The sequence below is a fragment of the Monodon monoceros genome, unplaced genomic scaffold, assembly GCF_005190385.1.
Source record: "Monodon monoceros isolate NGI ecotype Baffin Bay Population unplaced genomic scaffold, NGI_Narwhal_1 Super_Scaffold_20, whole genome shotgun sequence".
NCBI lineage: Eukaryota > Metazoa > Chordata > Mammalia > Artiodactyla > Monodontidae > Monodon > Monodon monoceros.
The window spans coordinates 45,347,893-45,373,400 of NW_021703777.1; the positions used below are offsets into that span (position 1 = coordinate 45,347,893).

At 44.3% G+C, this 25,508-nt stretch overlaps 1 protein-coding gene and 1 pseudogene across 3 annotated transcripts in view; one reads left to right on the forward strand and one right to left on the reverse strand.

Moving 5' to 3' along the window:
- SHROOM3 (shroom family member 3) overlaps positions 1-25,508 on the reverse strand; it is a 249,965-nt gene that overhangs the window by 44,887 nt on the left and 179,570 nt on the right. For all 3 annotated transcript variants that reach the window (XM_029234656.1, XM_029234658.1, XM_029234657.1), the window contains one exon: positions 14,709-14,840. In XM_029234656.1, coding sequence (XP_029090489.1) covers positions 14,709-14,840 — 132 coding nt within the window. The remainder of the gene's footprint in view (positions 1-14,708; positions 14,841-25,508) is intronic.
- On the forward strand, positions 22,458-22,965 carry LOC114902337 (annotated as a pseudogene).

Sequence of the window (25,508 nt, forward strand, 5' to 3'; positions counted from 1 at the left end):
TACACCTCCTTCATGAAGGGTCAGACACCTTGCTGAAGGTTCTGAATCAGACTCTGAAGTATGAAAGGGGGCTGTGCAGAGGACAATGGAGATAACGCTGTTTCATCTAGGTTAAGTGAAAAAAAATTTCCCTTTGTGCTTTAAAAACAATAGCAAGGGGCTTCCCCGGTGGCGCAGCGGTTGAGAGTCTGCCTGCCGATGCAGGGGACACGGGTTCGTGCCCCGGTCTGGGAGGATCCAACATGCTGTGGAGCGGCTGGGCCCGTGAGCCATGGCCGCTGAGCCTGCACGTCCGGAGCCTGTGCTCCGCAACGGGAGAGGCCACAGCAGTGAGAGGCCTGTGTACCGCAAAAAAATAAAAAACAAAAAAAGCAATAGCAAGGCTCCCTTTTTAAATGTAAGCTATCCAGACCTTTCTTCAATTTCCTTCCCATTCATTCAAGGGCATCCATAGAGACTTTCTACATGGCAGCCACTATGCTGGCACTGGGGATCCAAAGAAGAACAAAGTATCACTAGACCCAAATAATTCCCAGTACAGTAGAAGAGACAGCCAAGTAAACCTCTATAAGACACTGAGATGGGTTCCGTAATCGAGACCTGTACAAGGTGCTCAGTGAACTCAGAAGAGGCAGTCACCGAAAACATGAAACCATGAAAGATTTCTCCAGATGGCAGGGGGCGGGAAACGGAAGGGAAGGACATCCAGGTAGAAGAAACAGCACGACAAATGCATGGAAATGCAGAAGAACACGGTACAAGCAACTAAAGTAGGTGGAGAGGAGATGACGAGTGAGAGAGGAAGGCAGCAGATGAAGGTGAAGAGCTAGGGGGTCTCACTGAGGGTCTTCAGTGAGTCCAGGTCTCACTGAAGGGTGTGAATAGTATCCTATGGGTTTGGAGGCCACCGAAGAACCTTAGCCAAGGAGGGCCATGTTCAAATTTGAGTTTCAGGAAGATATTGCCAATAGTGAGAATATATTTGAGAGAGACAAGATCGGAGGCTATCGTCTTGGGCAGGGTAAGAGATAATCAAGACCCGGCACTAAGGCAGGGGCAGTGAACTTAAAGGGATGACAGATCTAAGAACCAACTACCGAGGAGGCGAAATTCCCAGCCTAGTGAGCGCTTGGACGTGGTTGGTGTAGGAGAGTATAGTCAAGGAGGAAGGACAGTCTTCATGTTTGTAGCTTGAACTAGAATGGTAAGAACTATGAGATGGAGGGACGGGAGCGGAGGGAGGAAGGGGGGAAACAGAGCGGGGAGGCAGATGGCCCACTTGGGGCGTGCAATGTGAGGGGCCTCTGGGACTGCAGTGGTGGACAGGAAGCAGTGGGGCCCACAGGGCTGGAGTCCGGGCTGCACATACACATCGAGGAGTCATAAAACACATGCCCTCTGAGCAAAGATAAGCTGCTTGGGGAGAGTGTGTAGGAGACAGAAAGGAAGTGCTTTCAGGATGGGCCTCCGAGAACTATCACAGTCTGGGGGTGGAACGGGCTTGGGGAGAGTCCAACAAGAGAGTATGGGAGTTTCACAGCATCCTAGCGGGGAGAAGGAGGAGGAACTGTCAATCATTCCAACTGCTACCGAGAGGTGAGTGTGATGGGGGTAGATGCGCGTCCACTGGATTTGATGACTGATGAGTCTTTGCAATGGAATGACAGGGGCAGAGGCCTGATTAGGATGGGGTAAGAGGTGAATGAGAGAGAAAATGGAGACAGCAAGGGCAGATCATTCTTTCCAGACCTTGGCTCTAAAGGGGAGAAAGAAGGTGGTAGCTAGGAGGCTAGAGGGGGCCAGGGAGTGAAAAGGATTTGTTCTTGCTGTTTTGTTTTAAATAATGAGAAGTATGAGCAAATCTGTATGAGACAGGGAGTGCATACACGCACAGCCCAAGACGCCGGATGAGGAGAGGCTGACACTCCGTAAGACTCATGAGGAAGTAGGCAAGGATGGGATTCTAGAGCACACGACCTTATGTAGGAGTAAAGGCAGGTCCACCGAAGTGGAAAGGAGGAGGTAAGATGTTGATGCTCATATGAAAGGGAGTGGCTGGGAGGACAGCTGGAGGGACTTCACACCCACTGTCCTCTATCTTCATTAGGAAGCCCAAAGAGGGAAAAGTGAGGGGCTTGATGTGGTGGATGGGGCTCATGGGCAGGACAGATGAGGACTGAAGAGTCAAAACTGATTAGAGATACTTAAAAGATTTAATAACTAAGATATGGTCTCTGCCCTTAGGGAGCTTACATTCTGGTGGGGAGACCAAATGAAGTATTCCTCTAATAAATAATAAATCATAAAGAAATAATTCTTAAAGATAAAGTAAGTGCCCAAGACTTGCAATGCCAAGACAGGACACCCAACTTGCGGAGCTGCTTCTCCGGAGTAGATTGCAGAGGTTAACTCTTTGTCCTGGGGTAGAGGAAGATTTCATCCCAGGTGTAACATCGATACATTAAGAACAGGGTGCTTGTGAAACAAGCAAATCAGTAGGCTCTGAAAAACATACCCCTTTCTTTTGGATGCAGAACATATGTTGGGAGGTTTCAGAGATAAATCTTTGTTTTATAAGATTCTTCCGATATGTACAATTAAGTGATGAAATGAGGAAAAAGAACAATGAAAAAGATGACCAAAATATAGCCCACCAACTCTAGGACCTTGCTGGAGCAGGGTGGGTGTGTAAATCAGTGCACCTGAATAAAGAGCAGTTTGGCAACATTCAGCAAAATAATTTTAAAATAACATATCCGTCAAAAGATTGAAACACAACCAAAATACTCAACAGCAGCAGACCAGTTAAGTCAGTGTGGTACCTCCACACAACGGAATATGTATGTGGCCATTAAAAGAACTGAGTAGTTCTATACATATGGATATGGACATATCTCCAAAATATATGGTTAAAGGACAATTGTAAGATACAGAACTGTGCGTACAGTATACTGCTGTATGTGGGGAAAACCATACAGAATCACTTACGTTTATTAATGTAAAGAGTATTTCTGGAAGAATACTTGAGAAACTAGAACCCATGACTGCCTCTGGGGAGGAAAACTTAGTTTTCACTCTATTTCCTTTTCTAACTTTTGAATTATGTCTATGTACATGCGTTACCTATTAAAAAAGCCAAGTATTTTAAAAATAGCCTCTCATTTTGAAAATATAATTCACAGTACCTGGAAACAACCAAAAAAGTCACACAGCTGTTCATTGACTTTTTCAATGATGCAAATAATTTAATAAGCAGTCCTAAAGAGCACAGCACGCTTTGACATTTTAGGATCACTCTGATCTTAACGAAGATAAGGAAATATTTGCCTAAAGCATATTACATCATGAGTATATCGATAAGAGTCAGAAGACGATTTAATTTTAAAATAGGGCCAACTAAGTTTTGTGTGTGCATGTAATTCAAACAAAGCCCTTTTGTTGCATCCCTAACCACAAACAAGGAAGCTTAATTGCGTGGGATGGGTGGGTTGATGAAACTGGAACTAGCAAGTGGCTTAGATGATTTTGCCCTAACACACAGAGAGATTCAGGAATGAAAGCATATTTTGGAGAAATCTACGATAAAGCAGTTCACGTCTTTCGAGCAGTATTCACTGATCACCTACTATGCGCCTTCTACCCTGCTGAAGTACAGCTGGAGCTCTGGGAGGTCACAGATGCCCTCAAGGAGTTTATAATCTTGTTGGGGAGCCTCAGATGCAAGGAAAAGTATTAAAGAGCATCTAAGTATTACTCATTCACTCGAAAAATATCTGAGTGCCTACTGAGTGCCAAGCATCATTCCAGGCACTTGACACACAGTTTCTCACTTAACCTTTAAACTGTATCTTTATGACATAGGACCATTAATGAGAAAATGAGGTAATCAAGAGAGACTAAGCAACCCATCCACAGTCACAAGGGTTTTGAGGAGCAGAGCTGATATTTAAACTCAGGCATGTGTCCCCGGAACCTGTGTTCTTAACTTCTGAGCAATGAGCAGTATAAAAGAGGTGAGGTGGGCAGAGTAGAGAGACAGACAATTAACAAGTAAGCAAATAAACAGGGAATTTTCATGTACTTATATGGGCTCTGAAGGAAATAGAACTGGGTAATGTGAGAGTGTGACCGGGGATCCTGCTTTGGATCAGGGACAGCCTCTTTGAGAGAGTTACACCCGAACCAGATCTAAATGATAAGAAGGAATCAACCTTGCAAAGAGCTGGGGGCAGAGTATTTAGCGCACAAAGCAAAAAAGAAACACAAAGGCCTTGAGGCAGGAATAAATGCGAGGATTTCAAGAAGCAGAACAGACTGTAGCCCAGAGCCTTGGGAATGAAGAGCAGATGGTAGGAAAGTCACGAGATCATACTGGGCCATGCTAGCTCCTGAGGATTTTGGTTTAAGCACCTTGCTGCCAGTGATCAAGAATGGGGTCTGAAGTTGGCCAAAAGGCCTGGTAGTAGAGTGGGACTTCGGATGACCTTGAAGCACCGGTATGCTTTGGATAAATGGAGAAGGTGACAACCACAACTTGGATAATAAGAAATTCTAAGAGTTGGAGCTAATTTTTTTTGTTGATGCTGTTCTTTGATGAGCCGTTATGACTGAGACTTTGCTTGGGCTCTTCTGGGTGCACTAACTTTATAAACCATGCTAGTTATCAACTGGACATGAGTTGAACATGTAAAAATACCAAATACACTCAATACCAGCGCTACCAAATAAAACATCATGTTTCTTAATTCGCTTCCTAACCCCCATCTGCCATCATTTGTTTAGTGCTATAATAGACACGATGCTATAGTAGACAACAAAGTCCATCATAACAAGATTCTAGTCTTACCCACTCCCCCCAAAAAAGAAAAAAAACACTAGTATCAATGTATTCTGTAAATTAGGTTTATCAGAATTAACATATCATGGATTTGGGTTGAGAGTCTTCACGATATAATTACTGAACACTTTGTGCTTAGCAGGGGATAAAACATGTTTCTTAAGGTTCTTTTGTGTATCACTGTTATTTCTTTTCCTATTTTTCCTCATCTTTTAAAAAATTATGAAATACTTCAAACACACATAAATGCACTCAAGTGAATATAAAAAACACTCATGTGTACTCATTACCAAAATTTATCAAATCTTAATATTTTCCCCAAATTTACTTCAGGTATTGTTTTGAATAGGTAATTAATTCACACAGTTTAAAAAAAAAAAAGATCAAAGCCATTAAGAAGTCTTACTCTCCTTCCCAGCCCTCTCCACCCATTTCTCTTCCCCCTACAAGCAAACCTCTGTGGTTAATTTCTTATGTATGTTTTCCAGTGCTTTGTTATGCAAGTATAGGCAAATATGAACAAATGTCTTTTCACCCGCTTCACAAAAGGAAAGCTATGTGGTGTTCTACCCCTTGCTTTTTTGAACTTAACAACATCTACTGGAGATCATTTTATATCAGTACCTACAGAGCTTCCTCGTAGCTTTTTTCCCCCCCCCTTTTAGCTGCCTGGTATTCCATCGTGTGCATATAACATATTTCTTCAACCAGACCCTTTTTTGTAGACACTTTTTGATTTCCAGTCTTTGTTATTACAAATAATGCTTCAATGAATAACCATGTCTACACAGTTTTCTGTCTGTGTCCACATATCTGCAGAAATTCCTAGAAGTGGAATTGCTGGCTCAAACTAAAATGCACTTGCAATTTTGGTAGTTACTGCTAAGTTGCCCCTCTCATGCTTTAAAGGGGAAACAAACTTAACATGAATAATTAAATGTCATCGTGCAAGTGATTCTTAGGGGGGATATTATAATTACACCTTCTTTAGTATAGAAGAATAGATGATTCATATTTGAACAACAATGCCTTTCTAGGCATTTCCTGTTTATAGGAAGATTATGTGCCCCAAACACTGACGATAAAAATATACAGCCACTGAAAACTAAGACCAAGTTAAGATGCACTGGACTGTACTCATAGCACTGTTTCATTCATAGATCCAGACAAAACTCTCTCTGGAATAAATGAAGAATCACCCTATGTTGAGATATGTTTTTGTTGTTGTTGTTGTTTTTTGTTTTGTTTTGCGGTACGCGGGCCTCTCACTGTTGTGGCCTCTCCCGTTGCGGAGCACAGGCTCCGGACGCGCAGGCTCAGCGGCCATGGCTCACGGGCCCAGCCGCTCCCCGGCATGTGGGATCCTCGCGGACCGGGTCACGAACCCATGTCCCCTGCATCGGCAGGCGGACTCTCAACCACTGCGCCATCAGGGAAGCCCTGAGATATGTTTTCTACATGTTCACAGGAGACGGACAAGCTCTCAAGAACTTTCAGGGTTGAAAACACCCATTATCTTCCAAAATGTAAAAAAAGGTGTAATTGTCCCTTAGCACATGGTTGGCAAAGACATTGCTTTTGAGATATCCTTTGGCCCTTTTCAGCATCCCTAACCTCTAGTTTCTATGACTACTGGGCTACTCAAGGCTATACTTTGACTTTTTGGATTCACAGAAAAATCTAACAAGCAAACATTTCTGAGGCTTTTATAATGGCCTAATATCTGTGTCTTTAAAAAGTGGTTCAGTGGGTAGAAAGGTATGCATTAAGTAATATAACCCCATGGCAACACACAGTCCTGTCTGGAAAGAGAAGTTCTTTTCAAAGGTTACATCCTGATAATATGCCCTGGGGACTTTTGGCTTTGGCAACTGAATCACAAGTAAGAGTGAAGTCGGCTAACAGACAGACGACGTAAGACTCTAACATCTAAAATTTGCATAAAAGGTAAAAAAAAAACCAAAAAACCTTTTCTTGTAAGATACTTTACCCCATTCCTCCACACTGGCTCCGGCTCCAACATCATTTCACTACTAGTTTATCTCCTCCTCACGCTCCATTCTGAAACTTTTTTTTAGATTAAATTTTATTGGGGCTTCCCTGGTGGCGCAGTGGTTGAGAGTCCGCCTGCCGATGCAGGGGACATGGGTTCGTGACCCGGTCTGCGAGGATCCCACATGCCGCGGAGCGGCTGGGCCCGTGAGCCATGGCCGCTGAGCCTGCGCGTCCGGAGCCTGTGCTCTGCGACGGGAGAGGTCACAACAGCGAGAGGCCCGCGTACCGCAAAAAAAAAAAAAAAAAAAAAAAAAAAAGATTAAATTTTATTAATGACCACACAGAACTATTACCGTAAGAAAGAGGGCATAGCCATGGGGGTGGGTGTTTTTCACTTAGCCACCAATGGGTGATGATATTGAAATGCCTTTTTTCTCAATATGCCCCCCTTTCTTCCCTCCTCCCCTCAACTCTGATATCTACAGGGTAAGCAGAATACTCAGCTCTCCTCCCCACACTTCAACATCTGCCTCTGTGTCACGGCAGAAACTGACACGGACGCTATAACGTCTTTGCTCTGTAACAGCATTCATGTTTGTTTTTCTTTGATTTTCAAATTCAATTACAATAGAATCGCATAGCATACAAAGACTAGCATAAGCACTAATTGTCAACAATTTCTTCTTGTCAACTCTCAGTTTGCAACTGGGCATTTTATTTGTTGGAGGAAGGAAGGAGGGACTGGTTTTTACTGATTTCTTGAGATATCAGATATTATGATTTAAAATTTTTCTCCTCCACTACTTCTCTGTGTCATAGAATATGTTGGCAGGGCTGAAAGAGAAATCACTTTCATGTTGTTTGTTTTTATCTTCCACACAGAGACACACGCAGACATCCACAAATATATGCTCATGGATCTCAGAGAGGATGAGATAGTTACAGAGAACCAGAAACACTGTGTGTGCCCCCGAATTGTTCGGAGGCTCTCCCAGAGGACCCCTGTTGAGCAAATGGGGAACAGCTCAGCAGGACACGATGAAGGTGCTCAGGGCTCATGCCCTCCACCCGGGGGGGCTGCAGGGCTGAGGGCAGGAGGGGCAGGGTACCCACCACTACGGCTGGACACCCTCCTCCTCCGTGTGTAATCCCACAGAAGATTGTCCTTTGAGGGTTTAAAGGATACCCTTTACACCACATACCAACCAAGACATTTCAAAATCAAGTTAATTAACTTTTCTGCAATGCTTAAAGTATAAGCTAAATTTCATTTGCCAAAACAGTAACGAAACGTTTTTGTGTGTGAGGCCAACGCCTTACCTTTTGGTAGTGCTTTTTTTCTAAACACCATCCCATTCAACAAAAACAAATAAATGCTCCCCAAACTTCTAACGCTAAAGACACTGAACTCTCTTTTGGAGTAAGTCATGCATTGTATCGTGTTTTTCTCTTCTCTATTTCACTTTCTCCTCATTTAGAGGAATAGGTTGCAAATGAGAAATTAAAGGCAACAACAACAGCAAAATAAAAAAAAAAAGAAAGGACAGAAAGCATTAATTTTAGATAGGGACCTTAAACAATGGTCAAAAGAAGGATCCATATTTTAAAATCATACCAGAAAAGACCCGAATGAAAAGAACAGTGAAGGTTTTAAGGCAAAGTGGATGAAGACTTTATGAACACTTGTTCCAGCCCCTCAGTTCCTACCTGCCAGCATTTCCATAATTAATTTCACAACAAGGAGGAGTTTAACCACCACCACGATTCACACATAACCTGACACTGTTGGGGAGAAAATAATAAAACTCAGAAGAATGTTCTCTCTTATTCATTCGCCTTCAAGTGAAAGGATGCCAAATTAAACTTGAAATACCAGTCCTGGATGCCTCTCTTTATATATGTGTTTTATAATCTAAGCAGTTCCTATTTTCTTTTTTACCTTCTACATGGTATAATAACAAAATGAATGCCCGTAATAATAAAATAAATATTCAAGTCACCTGGAGATCCAGAACATTACCACTACTGGTGCAGCCACCTGTTCTTTGCCATATCATATTTCCTTTTAAGTAAAAGCATCTAGGGATGCAAACATTGGCATTAAGCATAGCTCTGAACAAAAATTTCAAATCAAAGATTGTATATGGATAAAAGCTGAATTCAAATTATTGTGAAAAAGGGAAAAGATAATCAAGTATTTAAACCTTCAATTGTGATGGAGGTAAACACTGTACACCCAGCAATCTCAATACACACTTCTTTTCATGTAAACTCAAATGAGAAGACCACACCTTTTCTTTAATATTGAGACTACATTTGCAGGTTCCTTTTCTTTATACAAACGTTGGCAATGAGAATAGAGAACTTGGCTACCAGTACATAGATAAGTAGCCTTTCCTTGTGAGAAAAAGAAATTGTTTACTTGAAATTCCCCGGGGAAATGGGGAAGCAAAACCATGAAGTACACAACAAAGAGCAACTGCTAATCCGAATGAGATAAAGAGCCACTCTAAATACGTACATCATAATATGGTGACTGTATATATAGGAGAGAAAATGATTGAAAATTCCCACACAGAAATATTAATAGTACACTGAATTACCCGAGGTGCTCAAATAATGAGAATTTTCATGACAATTTAGAGAAATGGGCTTAAATTTAATATGTGGTTGGTTATTAATTTTTCTTTATAAATAGACATAGCACAACATCAGAAAGATATCTGTGAAAGGCTTATCAGTTGAGAATCCTGCAATGCAAGATTCAAAATCTCATTCTAACATAATAGTGGGCTTACCTTGTGGCAAAGAGAATCATCCTAGATAACAACCCTCTGGCCAACTGCATGTCATATTCAGGAGAGGGATAAAAAGCCATTTCACCCTGTTAACTGCTCTTTCTGCTCCTCCCTGGGCTGCAAAGGCTTCTCAATGATTCCATGCAACTCCCGTCAGACAGCCTGAACCGCCTGGAACTCACTAAGCTCCGTGCAAGTGGGAGGGACTCATTCCCAGCCACCTCTGTAGATTGTCAATTAAAATTCAATTCCTGCTCTCTAAGAGGGAAGAAGAGAAAGTGACCCTTAGTAACTTTCCCGGAGAAGAGCCAGCATCTTAGACAATAGCACACAGCTTGGGAATGCCAGAATTCTATTCTGTGGGCAGGAGGAGGAGGGAAGCAAGGAAAATCATCTGCTGATAACATGCATCAAACTGCAATCAGGAAGTTGTTTTTTTTTTTTGCGGTACGCGGGCCTCTCACTGCTGTGGCCTCTCCCGTTGCGGAGCACAGGCTCCGGACGCGCAGGCTCAGCGGCAATGGCTCACGGGCGCAGCCGCTCCGCGGCATGTGGGATCTCCCCGCACCGGGGCACAAAGCCGTGTCCCCTGCATCGGCAGGCGGACTCGCAACCACTGCGCCGCCAGGGAAGCCCAGGAAGTTTCCTTTTTAATTGACCTCTGCTAAACCTGCACCCTCCTCCACGTGCAAAAATGCCGCTGTCTGCAAAGCTGCGTGTTGATTGCTTTAAGCTTCCCACCCTTTGGAGGCTACTGAAAGAGGTCCTACAGCAACATCCACTGAGGCTTCCTGAGACGCACTGTCCTGAGCTCGCTAAGTCAGGAGGACGAGGACAGCACTCACTGCCAGTGGAAGTGCGAGTGCCAGCTGCTAACCCTGCTGCCCAAATAAGGATGAATGAAGAGTCAAAGCCTGAGCGTCTATGATCCATTCATCTCAATTTACTTTACAGAGCACATATCACCATGTATGGGAAGTGCTTACTGATTAGATGAGATGGTCATTATAATGATGGTGGTGACTGGTGGTGGAGAATGAGGATGGGACAGGAAGCTCATGGAGGAAAGCACTGGCTTGGAAAATCTTGAGTTTTAAGCTGGAACATTTTGCCTCTTGAACTAACTCATTGAAATACCCTAGCCTGAGGCTTGACAGATTTTAGGGAGAAGTTCTGCCGAGATAAGTTAGATCATAGGACTCCTATTGACAAGTCCGACAAGAGAGAACTCAGGGATCCAAGCAAAAAAGGAAAGGTGGGATTGGATGTGTGCGAACATTAAGCCCTGGACCACTAAGAGCTTCTGTCTCTCTTTACCTTGGTGGTTTGGCTGGTCTCTGTATATACCTGGAGTGAGGGTGGAGGGGAGTTTCTTCCTTTTGCTTTTTCCTTTTTCTTATAAATAAGTGAGAAAATCCTCTCTGGCTATTTTCTCCATGAAAAAGGAGCTACACATACCCATGACCCACTGGACTTGGAATTAGCTCATGAGGTGATCCCAGCCCTTTTCAATTTCAAAATCGGTGTAGGCTTCTGTGACCTGTCATGAATTAGACTTGCTCAGTGCCCACTACTAACCTTCCACCTCAACACCTGTGAGACTCCTCAGATGATAAGCACATCATGTCTGCTCTGTCTAAAGACATCAGCACCTCACCCCTTCCCATGTTTCAAAACAGGACTTAGACCACAGCCAGCTTGGAAGAATTCTTAGTGGCCAAAGCTGGAACAATTTGAGCAATAAAATAAATAACAGTATTGGATTATAACCCACAGAATAAAATAATAGGAAGGAGTCCTTACTGATATAAATAGTTGGATAAATAAATAAGTGGAGGAAGGAGACAGCTCCTCCTTACAGAAGACTTCCAATTAATAAATGTGGAAGGAATGAAGGAAATACAGACTCACCTTTAGAACATTACAGTAATAACGGTCACAGACAATATCCGTTGATAGATGCTAAAATCAGTGGGAGAAAGTTTGAGAAAAAACAGAATATTTGTACAGCCTCAAAGCTATCTCCCCCCTCAAGATACGTATTCGTTTTCAAGGAGACAAACAATAACTTTACAGTGAGGAAACGTGGCAACGTCACCTTAACCAGGTAATCAAGGTTAACATCACCAGTAGTAAAACACTGACACCATGTAACCCGGGAGAGGACACACTAAGAAGGACACATCACTTCTCTGGTATTCTTGCCAAAAATGCTCAACCTCAATCCAACCATGAGATAGTATCAGACAAACTGAAATAGAAAGCGTTCAACAAAATAACTGGCCCATACTCTTCAAAAGTGTCAAGGTCATAAAAGACAAGGAAAGACTGAGGAAGTATCACAGATTAGAGGAGACTAAGGAAACATGACAATTAAATACAACGTAGGATCCTGGAATGGAAAAAGGACATTAGCGGGGGTGGTGGGGGGGAAGGTGAAATCTGAATAAAGTCTATAAAGCCTTATAGTCTGTTGATAGTATTACACCAATGATAATTTCTTAGTTTTAATATTTACACTATGGTTTTCAAAGATGTTAGCATTAGAGAAAGGTGGGTGATGGGTGGATGGGAAATCTCTGTACTATTTTCACAGCTTTTCTGTGAGTCTAAAATTATTTCAAAATAAAAAGTAAAAAACAAAATGGGCAGGATTTGGGATCCGAATAAACTGGATGAGAACCACACCAATTTCCAAGTTTAGTCCAACATCAGTAAGACCTGGGTTGCAGAGACCTCAGAGCATAGGGAAGAGTTATGAGGTGGACTATTGTAGGGGCTTATGATATACTTTTGGAGACAAGACACACACAAGTAAAATTCTTAGAGTATAAGTAGAGCAAAAATTCCAGCCAATAGGACATGAGCGGGCGTGAGGTATGCAACATCCAGGTCATGACGTTTTCAAAAGGAAATTGCTTGCCTACCTGCTCCCTTACAGTCTCCCTTCATACAGACACAGCATCATGAGCCAGTTTTGACCACGCTGATGAGGGCAACCCCAGCTTGTTTTAAAGATAATCGCTTCATGGTTCTAACCACAATCTCTGCGTGGTTAGGATGCCAACTGGACACACATTGAGGCTCATTTGTTTCATCCAACTGTTAAGGATTGTTTTATGAAATATTTCAATTGTTTCAAGCTCAAACCCAGGTCTGTGTGATTCCACTCTTCACGCTCTTAACCTGCTCTTGATCTGTCTCCTAAATTCAAACCAAATCTGTCTCATCTCTTGTCCCACCACCACTTGCTAAGTTCAAGCCTCGATCATTGCCCACCCAGGCCAGGACAATAACTTCCTAACTAGGACTTTCTGGCCTAAAGTACTTTGGCACTGATGCTACATTAACCTACACACCTCAGTGGCGTCTTGTTAAATAAAAGGCTCTGACCCTCTACATTCTGAAGATCCTAGGAGGCTGAAAGGAATAGCAGTAACCTTGGGGATTCTTCTTCTTCAGGCTGTCCCTGGAGCAACATTTTGCCCTTATAGATGGAGCCTTCTGCAAATCTCAGCCTGTCCTCAATTGGTATGTTCAAACTTCTTTTGAATCCTTTTTTCAAAGAAAACCTTACAGAGAATCTTAATGTAGATACCATATACAAGTGTTGTTGGATTATAGGAAATATAATACTTTAATGTATATTTGCATAAACATGGGTAATTGCATAAATCTAAGTTTATAATGTTTATTTATTTCTAATCCAAGCCCACGTGTCTACATGAAAGAGCCATGCCCTTGCAAACTGAAATCAGGATAATTGACAACAATGATAAACAACATCTACTGAGCGCTTACGATGGGCTAGGTACCACTCTAAGTGTTTTATGTATATTAGCATTTTCAATCCTTTCAGCAACTCTTTGGGGTAGATTAGTTATTAAACTCATTTTATAGATTGGAAACAAAGTTTAAATAACTTGCCTGCAGTTATCTATTAAGTGGCAGAATCAAGATTTGAATTCTAGGTAGGCTGATTCCACAGACAATCTCCCCCGCTCCATCTTACTCACTATATTATACTGCCTTTCATGCTGGCACACAGACTTATGTGACAGTGATGAAAGGCATGATGAGAATGATAACCGGAACATCATTATACCACCACCTAATATTTACTTCACCTGACATTTATTTCTTGTTCCCCAGGAGCGGGGCTCTGTGCTAAGTGCTGAATACCATATCTCATTGAATTCCCACAGTTGTCCTAGGAAGTAGATTCTGTTATGCTGATTGCTGAGGCAATAGGGTGGAGTGGCTGTGAGCTCAAACTGCCTGGATTTGAATCCACCGCCTCCTAACGAGGTGCCTTTACACTAGTGCAAACCTCACAGCACTGGTGTGAGAATTTGATGAGGTATGCAAAGCCCTAGCACATAGAAAGCACAGATAAGTAGCTTCAAATTTTTTTTTTTTGCGGTACGCGGGCCTCTCACCGCTGTGGCCTCTCCCGTTGCGGAGTACAGGCTCCGTCCGGATGCACAGGCTCAGCGGCCATGGCTCACGGGCCCAGCCGCTCCGCGGTATGTGGGATCTTCCCGGACCGGGACACGAACCCACATCCCCCGCATCGGCAGGCGGACTCTCAACCACCGCGCCACCAGGGAAGCCCCCTGCAAATTTTTATTAGACCAACTTTGTAATCTCAGGACATTCCTCAGCTAGAGATAAGACGTGTTCAGTGAATATCAGTGCAGAGATGAATCAATCTTGTTGTACAATGTAACACATTAGTCATTTCCAAAGTGTAAGATGTTGGTGTATCTCTTTTAGTGTTTTTAATTATAGCTTTAAATACAGTTGCCAATGTATTTTAAAAAAGATATTTGCATCAAATGATTTGAGGGACCCCCAGGTTACCTCCCAGGAACTTGATGCTTCTTCAGAACCTAGTTTGAAAACTATCATTAGGTGGTTATCCTTCTGAACCCCGAGCTTCCATCTGACCCCCTCGTCCGGGCCCTCCTCAGCTCTCTCACTCGTCTGTGTTCTCGACCAGCCCTGCCCCCAATTCCCTCTTCCAGCAGCCAAGTCCCTCTTCCGAACCGCCCAGCGCAGCCCTCCGTGCCTCTTACCTGTGCTTCAGCCGAAGTTTAACCCCTCCTGACCATGCTGCTTTCCTGTGCTGGGGGTCAGAGGTCAGGTGCTCTGGGCCGAAGGACTCAGAGGTGCCTGTGTCTGCAGGGTCCGGGTCTGCACACGCATCTCTGGCAAAAATAGGAAAACAGGAAGTTGAGCGTGATGGTGTTCATGGGCAGGGGGCACGAATGAATCCGACCTGGAAAATGTATGAGAATTAACCCTGGAGTTAGAGGAGAGCAGCACAGCTGAGCGTAGAGGTCTAAGCCTGCACCCACCTAGGCGCTCTGCCCGAAGGAGGGCAAATGCGCTCCTGAGGGTCTTCATCCTCCCCTATCTGTGTTTCTGTGAAGCAATAACGTGCACTTCCCAATCTTAGAATACCAGCTTTTTCCAGCCAAGGGGGAAAGAAATATATATTGACTGTTATGAAAATGAACCCTCCTATATAACTCAGTAGCCACCGGTAAGTAAGTGAAAAACTGGCCTCACTGAAGCAAACCATCCAAGAAGGTGGTTCCCTGAGACAAGTCCCCACGGCCTCCTGTCTCGGTTTCGCTGGAAGGAGAGCGATCCTCCAGTGCAGCAGCCCTCGCTCCGTTCAGTGGGTGGCAGCTCAGGGGCACGTGCCAACTCTTGAGGCCGAGCTATTTCACATTGTTTAGATTCCACCGTGCTGCAGGCAAGCCTTCTGTGTGTCCATTTAACCCCACCCCCCTAACAGTCCCTAACACCATTCCCATAGCCCTTTCCCTCCATACTCCCAGGCAGGCAGAGAAAAATGTTAAGGCCCGAGTGCCCAGGGCGTCCCACCATGGGAACACATGTATTTCTTCTCCGGAGGAGAGTCTTGTCTCCTGAATTTCCAAACACCCTGACTGCACCTTCAAGGCCTCCTCTTGATCAGACTGTCTGTCCCCTGCATCAGGTTCTGAGGAGGGCTTGCCACACTGGGTACCAGTGGTGTGTTTTCATGTCTGTTTCTGAGAGCCAACTGGTAGCCCCTGCACCACGTCCTCTGGAGAAGGCGCAAATGCCTGCTGTTTCTCCTCTGCGTTGGCCTTGGCTGAGAAGGGGTGGGATCATGAACGGTGGTGATCTCTTTGTATTTCAGGACAGGGAGGGAGATGACCAGGCGGTCGGCAGGGAGTTTCTACTTCTAAGCTAAAGTTTTCATCTTTAGTTTTATCTAAGCATCATCACCTCCTTTGTTACATTACTTTTCTCACCAAATTTAAGATTCCTGGCTTTGAATATATTCAATATTCCCCTAGACTTGAAGTCTGAAGACCTGGTTGAGGTTCTGTCACTTGTGAGCTGAATGACATCGGGAATGTCAACACTGAGCCTCAGGCTCCTTATCGGGAATGTGAGAATAAGAGACAGAGCACACAATGTAGGAGCCTGGCCCTGGAGTCTGCTGCAGAGTCCTGGCCTTACCCTCTGGCCAGCTCGGTACCTTGTCCTCTCTGTGCCTGTTCTCTCGTCTCTGAAATGGGCGCAAAGGACCAATGGCTTTCATAGAGTTGTTGAGAAACTTAAACTAATTCAGATAAAGTACTTAGGAAAGAGTGTGGTACATATTCGACCCTCAGCAAATCAGCTCCTGTTATTATATGTATCCTGCAGAGTTGCTATAAAGTTTCTAGATAACGACTATTAACTGTCTAGCATAGTGCCTACACATGGGGTATGTGCTTAATTAACGAATCATTTTCATTACTGTCTTCAACAGCACCTTCATTTTAGAGCACCTTTCAGCTAAGATGTCATGTAAAATAGACACAATTAAAAAGACCTAATTTATGCTGGAAATAACAGCAAAAAGAGTTTTGTCCAGAGTTAGCATGTCAGAGCCTTTTGCAGAATTCATCATGTGGTCTCCAGTTAGGATTTCTACAACCCTCAGAGGCACCAACCCCAAGGGCCATCAGGCTTAAGCTGAGGTGGAAAGTATACTCAAAGGTATCTCATCATCACATGAACATAAACGTGACACAAACATACACAGCACATCCAAGACCACCCATTGGTAGAATCCATTCCGACAGCAAGCTTGCCTTTCCAGCTCTCCCCTAGACCCTGATGTTGTCTGCTGGGGAAAAACAATAAAGACCAGGCCTGAGCTTTCAAAAAAACACTGTGGCATTTAATAACTTCCTCTTTTTTTTTTTCTTCCTAAACCACAATTGCTGGCTCTGTCCTTTCTGCACAATGGCTGAGCCCTTTTCTCTCTCCTTACCCCCTCCCCCCTCTCTGGGAGGCACCAAGGGACGGAAAGTCCAGGGTGAAAGCTGTTGGAGTAAAGGGCTGGCAGGAAGAGCAGGCAAATGGGAAGGAGATGGAAGCAAGAACATGAGACTGTCTTATCTTTTTAAGGATTTTCAGTGCATGATCCTTTTCAACCCTAGCAGAGATGAGCACCCCAGCAATGCCCTCCAGGGGACCAGCTGACATTAACAACTGGGTGCAAGGGTTCATAAAACCAGGGTTGGGGTTGATTGTTGCTGATGGCGGCCCCGGGCTAAGTCACAGCAGAGCCTCCCTGCTAATCTTCACCTCCCCCCACCCTGGATGGGCTGGCTCCTGAGTGAGCTGTCTGGATGCACACCAAGGAGGAAACAGGTTGGGAGGAGTGCAGGAAGAATCACCAGCACCTAGAGCACTCCTTTTCTGGAATCACCTCTTTCTGGAATAACCTGGACAACAAATACACATTTTTAAACTCACATGTTCTAGTGAAAAGAAATTCCATAGTGAATCTTGTTGGCAAAACTTATGAGATGTTTTTGAAGGCTCTTTTTAATATTGTTTCTTGCTGTTCTCCAGTCTCAGTATCACCAACTATGAGTGAGGAAACAGGAATCTGAGCTGACTTGAGAAGATTTAACGGGGGCTAAAAAAAAGACTGTGGGGCTTCCCTTGTGGCGCAGTGGTTGAGAATCTGCCTGCCAGCGCAGGGAACACGGGTTCGAGCCCTGGTCTGGGAAGATCCCACATGCTGCGGAGCAACTAAGCCTGTGTGCCACAACTACTGAGCCTGTGCTCTAGAGCCCGCGAGCCACAACTACTGAAGCCCACGCACTTAGAGCCCGTGCTCTGCAACGAGAAGCCACGACAGTGAGAGGCCCGCACACCGCGATGAAGAGTGGCCCCCACTCGCCGCAACTAAAGAAAGCCCTCGCACAGAAACGAAGACCCAACGTATCCCAAAATAATTAATTAATTTAAAAAAAAAGACTGTGATCCACTATCCCAGTATCATCTTTCTTTGCCAGATAGTTAAAGAAACAAAAGATCCACGCCAACCACCTACGTATTTCTACTTTCTGTGATGAGTACATTCATATTCCCAGCCCTCACTATTCATAATTCATGAATATATACAGACTGATTTACTATTTGGTATTTTAATAGAGTCCTTAACTGCTTTCTGAACTGAGTTTCAGCCAATACTGAAGAAAAAGTTCTGGATCGTCCTGTTCCTGTAGCTCTCTTGAGCACCATGAAAACTGGGGAGGGTCCGGGGAAGCTGGAGAGAAAGACATACAGAGCTGGGCCAGGCCCGATATCGTGGCCTCTCCAGATCCCTTGTGCTCCTGGTTTCTACTGCATTTAAATGGGGATGGGCAGGGGGGCTCCTATCTCCTTAGCATGGACTGTTACAACCTTAGGAAGAGCTTGGTTCTCAGAATCAGCAGTTTCGTCCTTTTGGTTGTGTTTTATCCAGGAACAGCTTGCTTGACAGCCACATCCATTCCTGTCCCCACCAACCCAGCACCTACCCAGCAGCCAGCAGTATCTTTAAAAAAATAAGCAAAGTACGTCATCTCTAGTAATAAAACTTGTGTAGCTTCCCCATGCATTCTGGAGGAAATCCAAGTTCCTTAACTTGGCTGTGAGGTCTCCAGTGACCTGGCTCCTGCCCACCCTTTAACATCTCCCCTCTCATTCGGCCTGTCCTCACTGGCCTGGCCTGGGCTCCCCAAGCCTGCCAAGCTCTCCACTTCACACATGAGGTTCCCTCCACCTGGAACAGTCTTCCTCCCGATTCTCTGCTTGGCTGACTCCTCCTCAGTCTTCTGGTCCCCGGTGGAACATCACCTCCTCAGAGATGGCTTCATCTACCTCAAAGAGTCTCTTCCCGGCACCTGGTCTTTCCCTTGGTTGCACGTGGAGCTGCATGTAAATGTTCATTTGCACACAGTATGTACTGGACAATAAGTGCAACAGGGCCCATGGCTGACTTTCCTTCAGTTTTGTGTTTTTAAACCACTACATACCCAGGGCCTGAGACAGTGGGTGGGTCATGGGAGGCACACAACACAGACTTATAGAATGAATCATAGTTGATTGTAAAGGGAATAATTGTGTAATGCACCCAAGGTGGAGCTCTCTGCCCTTCAACTCTTAAAGGCATTAAATTGTTTACAATACATGTTTGGGGGAAGGTAGGGATCTCTTTTCTTGTAGTCACTTTCTACATAAGGTTGTGAGTCGATTACTTTGTGAAAGTAGAATTCGGCTCTAACTCTTGGTCCCTGTCATCAACACTGCTCTCGTGGAGTAGAGAGCAGTGTTGGGGGACCACTGGCCAAGCCCCTCGACAAACAGTTGGTGCAGCTCAGCGCAGTTTCACTGCCTTATGTTTCGAAGCAGCCAGAATGCCTTCTGAGATTAAGCAGACAGACCTGCATTTATACAGGGCTAAGTTGTCCTCAGAGCCCTCTGGAGAAATTCCTTCGGATTTAGGCTAGGTGCTTGCGTGTATTCATCTTCACAATTTGCTTCATGAAAAGTCGTGTTCGTGGTTTCCTAGGTTTCTATTTTCTCTTTGTGCCACTCTGTATCCATCACGCAGGAAACTGGTCCCACCGTCATCTCTGCATCCTGTTAGCAGGCCTCTTGTATCATCACCTCAGGCTCCCCAGCACTCTTCCCTTCAGTCTCTGGGAGGCGGAGAGGGCCTGGATTCTCGGCTTCTTCAGTGTGCAGAGGAAGATTTTAAGAACTGATGCCCTTATGTTCAGATTTGTTTCTTAGCCTAACGTAGCTGTTCTTCATTTGCTGGTGACTGGGCACTTACCAAAGGTTTCACAGACATTCTCAATGAATTGCCCTTTCTTTAAAAGCTCCTTGTTTCTATTGCTGGCCTTTTGGTACCTATGTATTTAGACTTAACCTTTCGGGTCACTGTCCCTTCGTTACTCTCCTTTCTTGTTTTTTAAATGATGACTTACCATCTAGGAAGCTGTTCACACTGCCCTCTCTCAGGCCTGTATCCTACCCAGTGCGTTCCATCATAGGCATGCCTTTTACTTGTCCTCAAAAACCTTTCTGCTCACCCACCTTGGTTTGGCAGCATGGTTATTACAGGGGGGCCATACCTAACCCTTCAGCCATGCATAGATGTGCTCTGTATGTCTCGGCCCTGTGTCTGTCTGTACCTCCTGTTCCTCTTGCTGATGCTTTTTCTCACTTGATTTCTCCTGAAACCTCCCAAATGGATCAAGTGTACAATTTATACCACTGACAGTCAGCATATTTCTGACTCTTTCTGAAACCGTAAGCCTAAGTATCTCCAGATCTTAAGCCCGTGACCTCTATGCCAGCCTTGCACAGAGACTGGAAAAGGGTGGGTAGGGGAAAAAGCCAAATGATTAGCCAGATCTTTTAACCTACCTATTAAATATTTAACCTGCTCTGGATTTACTTTTGACTTCAGTTCCTCCACCCACTGGGCCCTATGACATAGCTAGCCAGGGCAAGTGCATAAGAAAACCAAGGGCCTGGTGGCGCAGTGGTTGAGAGTCCGCCTGCCGATGCAGGGGACACGGGTTCGTGCCCCGGTCCGGGAAGATCCCACATGCCGCGGAGCGGCTGGGCCCGTGAGCCATGGCCGCTGAGCCTGCGCGTCCGGAGCCTGTGCTCCGCAACGGGAGAGGCCAAAACAGCGAGAGGCCCGCGTGCCGCAAAAAAAAAAAACAACCAAAAAAAAAACGAAAACCAAGGGCCCTCACGCAAGGGCTTATATTAAACTGGTGATATCTTTACCACTGGAGCATCTGGCCCTAGTCGTAAACACTGAGTCTGATCTCAAATCAACTCTAGTGAGTAGCAGGCTGTAACTTTGAATGAACAATGTAGATTCCGCACCCAGATGCTTGGGTTCCTATTCTGGCTCTGTCGCCTAGTAGGTGCTTGACTTTGGCCAGGTCACTCAACCTCTCGTGTCTCAGTTTCCTCCTCTATAAAGTAAGGATAATCTTAACACCTGCATCAAAGGAGAGTTGTGAGGCTTGAATGAATTAATATGTGTGACGCACTTAGAACAGTGCCTGGCAGTGTTCACTTCTTACCAATAGAAAGGAAACTTACATTTCTTGGGCACAGGGTACATACCAGATACTGTGCTTTAAGAAGTTATTCATTAATCTTATCATTTGAGACAGCAATGATCCTCATTTTATAGATAAAGAAAGCAAAAAGAAAGAAAACAAGTAGAAAGAAGTCTGGCCGGAGACCATGCCACCCCTCCTGAAATGCCTCTGAGGGTCCCGGGACTTTGCTTACTTTTTTCTTTTTTCTCCATACTTGCCTGGCATTTCTGCCACATGACCCTTTTTCCATTCATATGAGACAAAAAGATACTAATGAAGACAAAAGACCAGCAAAAGTACCAGAATGTTACTACTGGGTGATAGGATTATGGGTGATATTTTTCTTCTCTTTCTCTAGACCTTGCAAATTGTTTACAATCAACATTTATTATTTTAACTATCAGAAAAAGCAAAACTAGCCTTATTTTTTTTCCTTACTAGAATGGGTCTAATTTCTCCGTAGTTTTAAAGGAAAACCTTTGTCGGGAAATGGCAGTGGAGCTATCTACCCTGGGAGTAAATCTGGGCAGTGAAAAGACTTCATGCTGGTGGAGGGTTTACTTTGGGATCCCTCACAACCGTGGAAAAATACCTGGAGGAGGAAGCAAGATTCCTGGGAAACCAGTATCAGTAGAAGGTGATGAAATCGTCTTAAGAAAGTGAGGCCTCTGTCTTTCTTCCCTCCCACCTTCTCCTCTCCCTAGTGTCCAAAGAAACATAACAGTTCCATACTTTAATATTATCCATTATAGCTTGAAAGTACCTTCTGTGCATTAGTCCATTTGGCCCTCATAATAATGCTAAAGGGCAAGAACAGCAGGTATTATTTATCCCCACTTAACAGATGTAGAGACAGCCTCAGACAGGGATAGTTACTTGCTTGAGCTCAGGACTTGTAAGCTCCATGAAGTCAGGGTCCCTAACTCTAACTTTCATGCTCCCTCTTTCATATCATATTGCCTTTAGAGTCTACAATCCTAAAAATCCTCTGACACAGGTGACAAACAATACCAAAGCTTCTTTAAAGGGAAAGCTTCTTCAGAAGAAAGTCAAAAGTTACTGATGGCTACTGCTCAGATGGGTCCCCTCTCTGTCCCTAGCCCAAATGTCCCTAGATCTAGAGAAATGATGAGACCAGATTTTGGAGGGCTCCTCCCCCATGCCACCCAGACTGCACCTTGACCCGGAACTTCCTGTTGATACAGGACACGCTTCATGTTGAGACTCAGAGCACACTGCTACACCCAGCCCAATCATCCATTCACTCAATCAACAATCGCTAAGGGTCAACCAGGGACCACACAATGGATTAGGCATCAGGCTTGCAATGGTGACAAGCCTATTTAGACAAGAAAATCTCCCAGTCCAAATTCCTAAGACCGCCCTCTCCCAGACCACACAGCACGGTGTAGTACCAGTTACGACCTCTAGGAGAGCGTGTTGGAGAGGATCTACTAGAGATGAGAAGAGCAAGAAAGAGAACAAGAAGCAACATGGTGGGGGTCCCAGCAGCTTGGGCAGTGGCCAGGCAGCCCAGCTTTGTGAAGGCTCTCGGTGCACCTGGCACATGCCCACCCTGCCTCCACGATGCCCAAGAGGAAGGTCAGATCCACCCAGGGGTCAGCGAAGGAGGAGCCCAAGGGGAGAGCAGCTCCTGAGAAAGTGGAAACAAGCTAAAAAAGGTGTCAGGAAAGGATAAATCTTCAGACCAAAAAGTGTAAACAAAAGGGGAAAGGGGAGCAAAGGGAAAACAGGCCAAAGTGGCTAAACAAGAGACTAAAGAAGATGGACCAGCAGAAAACGGAGAAACTACAAGCAAGGAGAGTCCAGCCTCCCCGACGAAGCAGCAGAGAAAGAAGCCGAGTCTGATTAACATCATACACCCGGTCTTATCAGTGGTCCCTGTCTCCCTTCCTGTGTACTCCAGAGGAATGCTTTAATCAACTATTTTGTAAATGCAAGTTTTTTAGTAGCTCTAGAAACATTTTTAAGAAGGAGGGAATCCCACCTCATCCCATTTTTAAGGAGGTGAAATCAGTTGTTGACTGTTTATTTTTCGGTACAGCCAGAAGACAGTGGGATATTGAACATGGGAGGCTTCGATTAACATTCCATAGACGGGGGTAATTTCTATATCCTATAATACAAAGCATACTAATTTGGAGTCAGTAGTGCATGTAATATGTCTTGAACACTTTCAATTACGTCTCTTCCCATGTTGTTTTTGGTAGAATTGTTTCCTAAAGCAAACCACTCCTTGATCTTGGCTCTCCTTTGTCAGAATTTTGTGCACTCTGGTACATCTTCGGTCATGGTCATCCAGTTTTCCTAGTAACTTTGTAAATGTGCTACGAACAATTGAAAATTTAAGTATGTGGTGTATATGGTATTAAATCATGAATTAGTGCGACTTACGATATAACAGCATATCAAAATTTAAACATATTGGTACTTGATATCCTGTTAAGGAAAATTTGCCTCCGAATTTTAAGCTGGAAAGTCGCCGGAATAACTGTTCAGAAGAGAATCACAACTACACAATTTTTTAGATTTTTGGTACATTCACTAAGAATTGTGTGCAAATTGAAATGTCTGGGTACTCATCCTCAGAACAACCAATAAAATCTCAGTTATGAAAAGAAAAAATAAATCGACACAGTGGAAGTAACACAGGAAAATAGATTTGGTAATACTTCCTCCCTTATTTCCACAAAACATTAGGAAAAAGGAGTTTGGATGGCTAAGTAGACACCAAAAATGGCCATATATGCATGTACTATTATAGAGGGAAATAGTACTGGAGCGGCAGCCAGGAGGCCTGCACTGTGTTGGTACAGATGTACTTTAGGGTTCCTTTTACCGTTAACAGTCTACAAACCAAGGGGGGAAAAGGGCATAAATGACAAAGCCTGAGTGAGAAAACGATTTCTCGAGTATCTCCGTCCACAGGTAATGAGCACTTTCTACACGCAGATTCCAAGCTGGAATCTATGCAGAATAGAAGACAATTTCTGACTTCCAGCCTTGCTGGAGAGGCACACAAAGAATTTGGAGCCAGATCAACTTGGGTTCCAATCTGAGCTCTGCCACTATTCTGTCTGAGCCTCAGGGCCTCTTCTGTAAAAAGGGGACAGAGTATGATGTGCCTGGTGACACGGCTATGGGACTAGTAAGCCGGGCATGTGATAATCACTACAAGACAGGAGCTATTATCATTTGATCTAAGTGACCTACATGAGAGAGGTGAATATGGGAAGTCACCCAAGGGGTGTGACAGGATGCTGCTATAACGATCGGCTCTTTAATTCCTTAAAAAGGGCAACAGCAAATGTCCAAAGACTTTGGCGAGGGATATAAATATTTAACGCCACAGTGGAGGTTTTTGCATATAGGAACAGGAAATATGGGGCATTACCTGGGCCCCTTAGGAACAGACTGGCACAGAGGACCCAGCAACCAGTGTGAAAGAAATGGTTCCTGGAACATCAAGGCAGAATTGGCCTAAGGAATTCTTCTGGAGGCCTCCTCACCAGAGGGAGCCTCAGGCAGTGGGTAGGGTTGGCACTCAGCGAAAGTGTCTGCATGGCTGTTTTAAAAACATGATGAGCTTGGGCCCCGTTTTTTTTAGCCCCTGGAGTCCTCCCACGTCAGGCTCTGGGGAGAGAGACTCCTGCCCTCCTGCAGGCAGAAGTGGGTGGAGGGGCTCTGGCTCTGGAAGGTCCCTGGGATGGCAATGTGGTCTGTGGGAGACAGGGTCTCTCTCCCATCTACTTGCAAATAAGTTGCTCCTGTCCTAGACCTGCCTGGAGAAGAGGGGGTAGACGTTAAAAATGTAAATGGACGTGGTCATTCATTGGGAGAAAATAGGTCCCTGGCTAAATTTGGCAACAGCTGAGGAATCTTAGCAAAAATGAACTCACCCCCTTGTTTGTGAGGGAGGCCTAATCCTTACTTTGCCCAAGAGGATTACTGGGTCTTAGAAAGAAGCTCACATGCACTTTTTTTAAGCTCATGCCAACTGCATTTGTGTCCACAATATCCAAGATTCTTTCTGCTTTTTAGGGTAGATAATAGACATTCCATGCTATTTAAATGCCTCCAAATCTCAAACCTAAATGTTTCCAACCTTTGCTATTACCCAAAGTAGGACTCTGTCTCCCAAGCTTTCCCCTGGCTGTTGCTTTATATTCTTTGGAAGCACATTTTAAATGGAAGGCAAGGTACCAAATTGCAGTCAATTTGTGGAAAAGTAATTGTTTGTGGTTTACAATACACCTTTTCAAGGTGTTTGTAACTATGGTTCCACTGGCTAAGTTTCTACTTATCCTCACCATTTTTCCTTTCCTTTGATGACTATAGGGTTAGTGTAATAAAGTCCAGAGTTCTTTTTCTTTTCTTTTCTTTTTTAAAATCCTG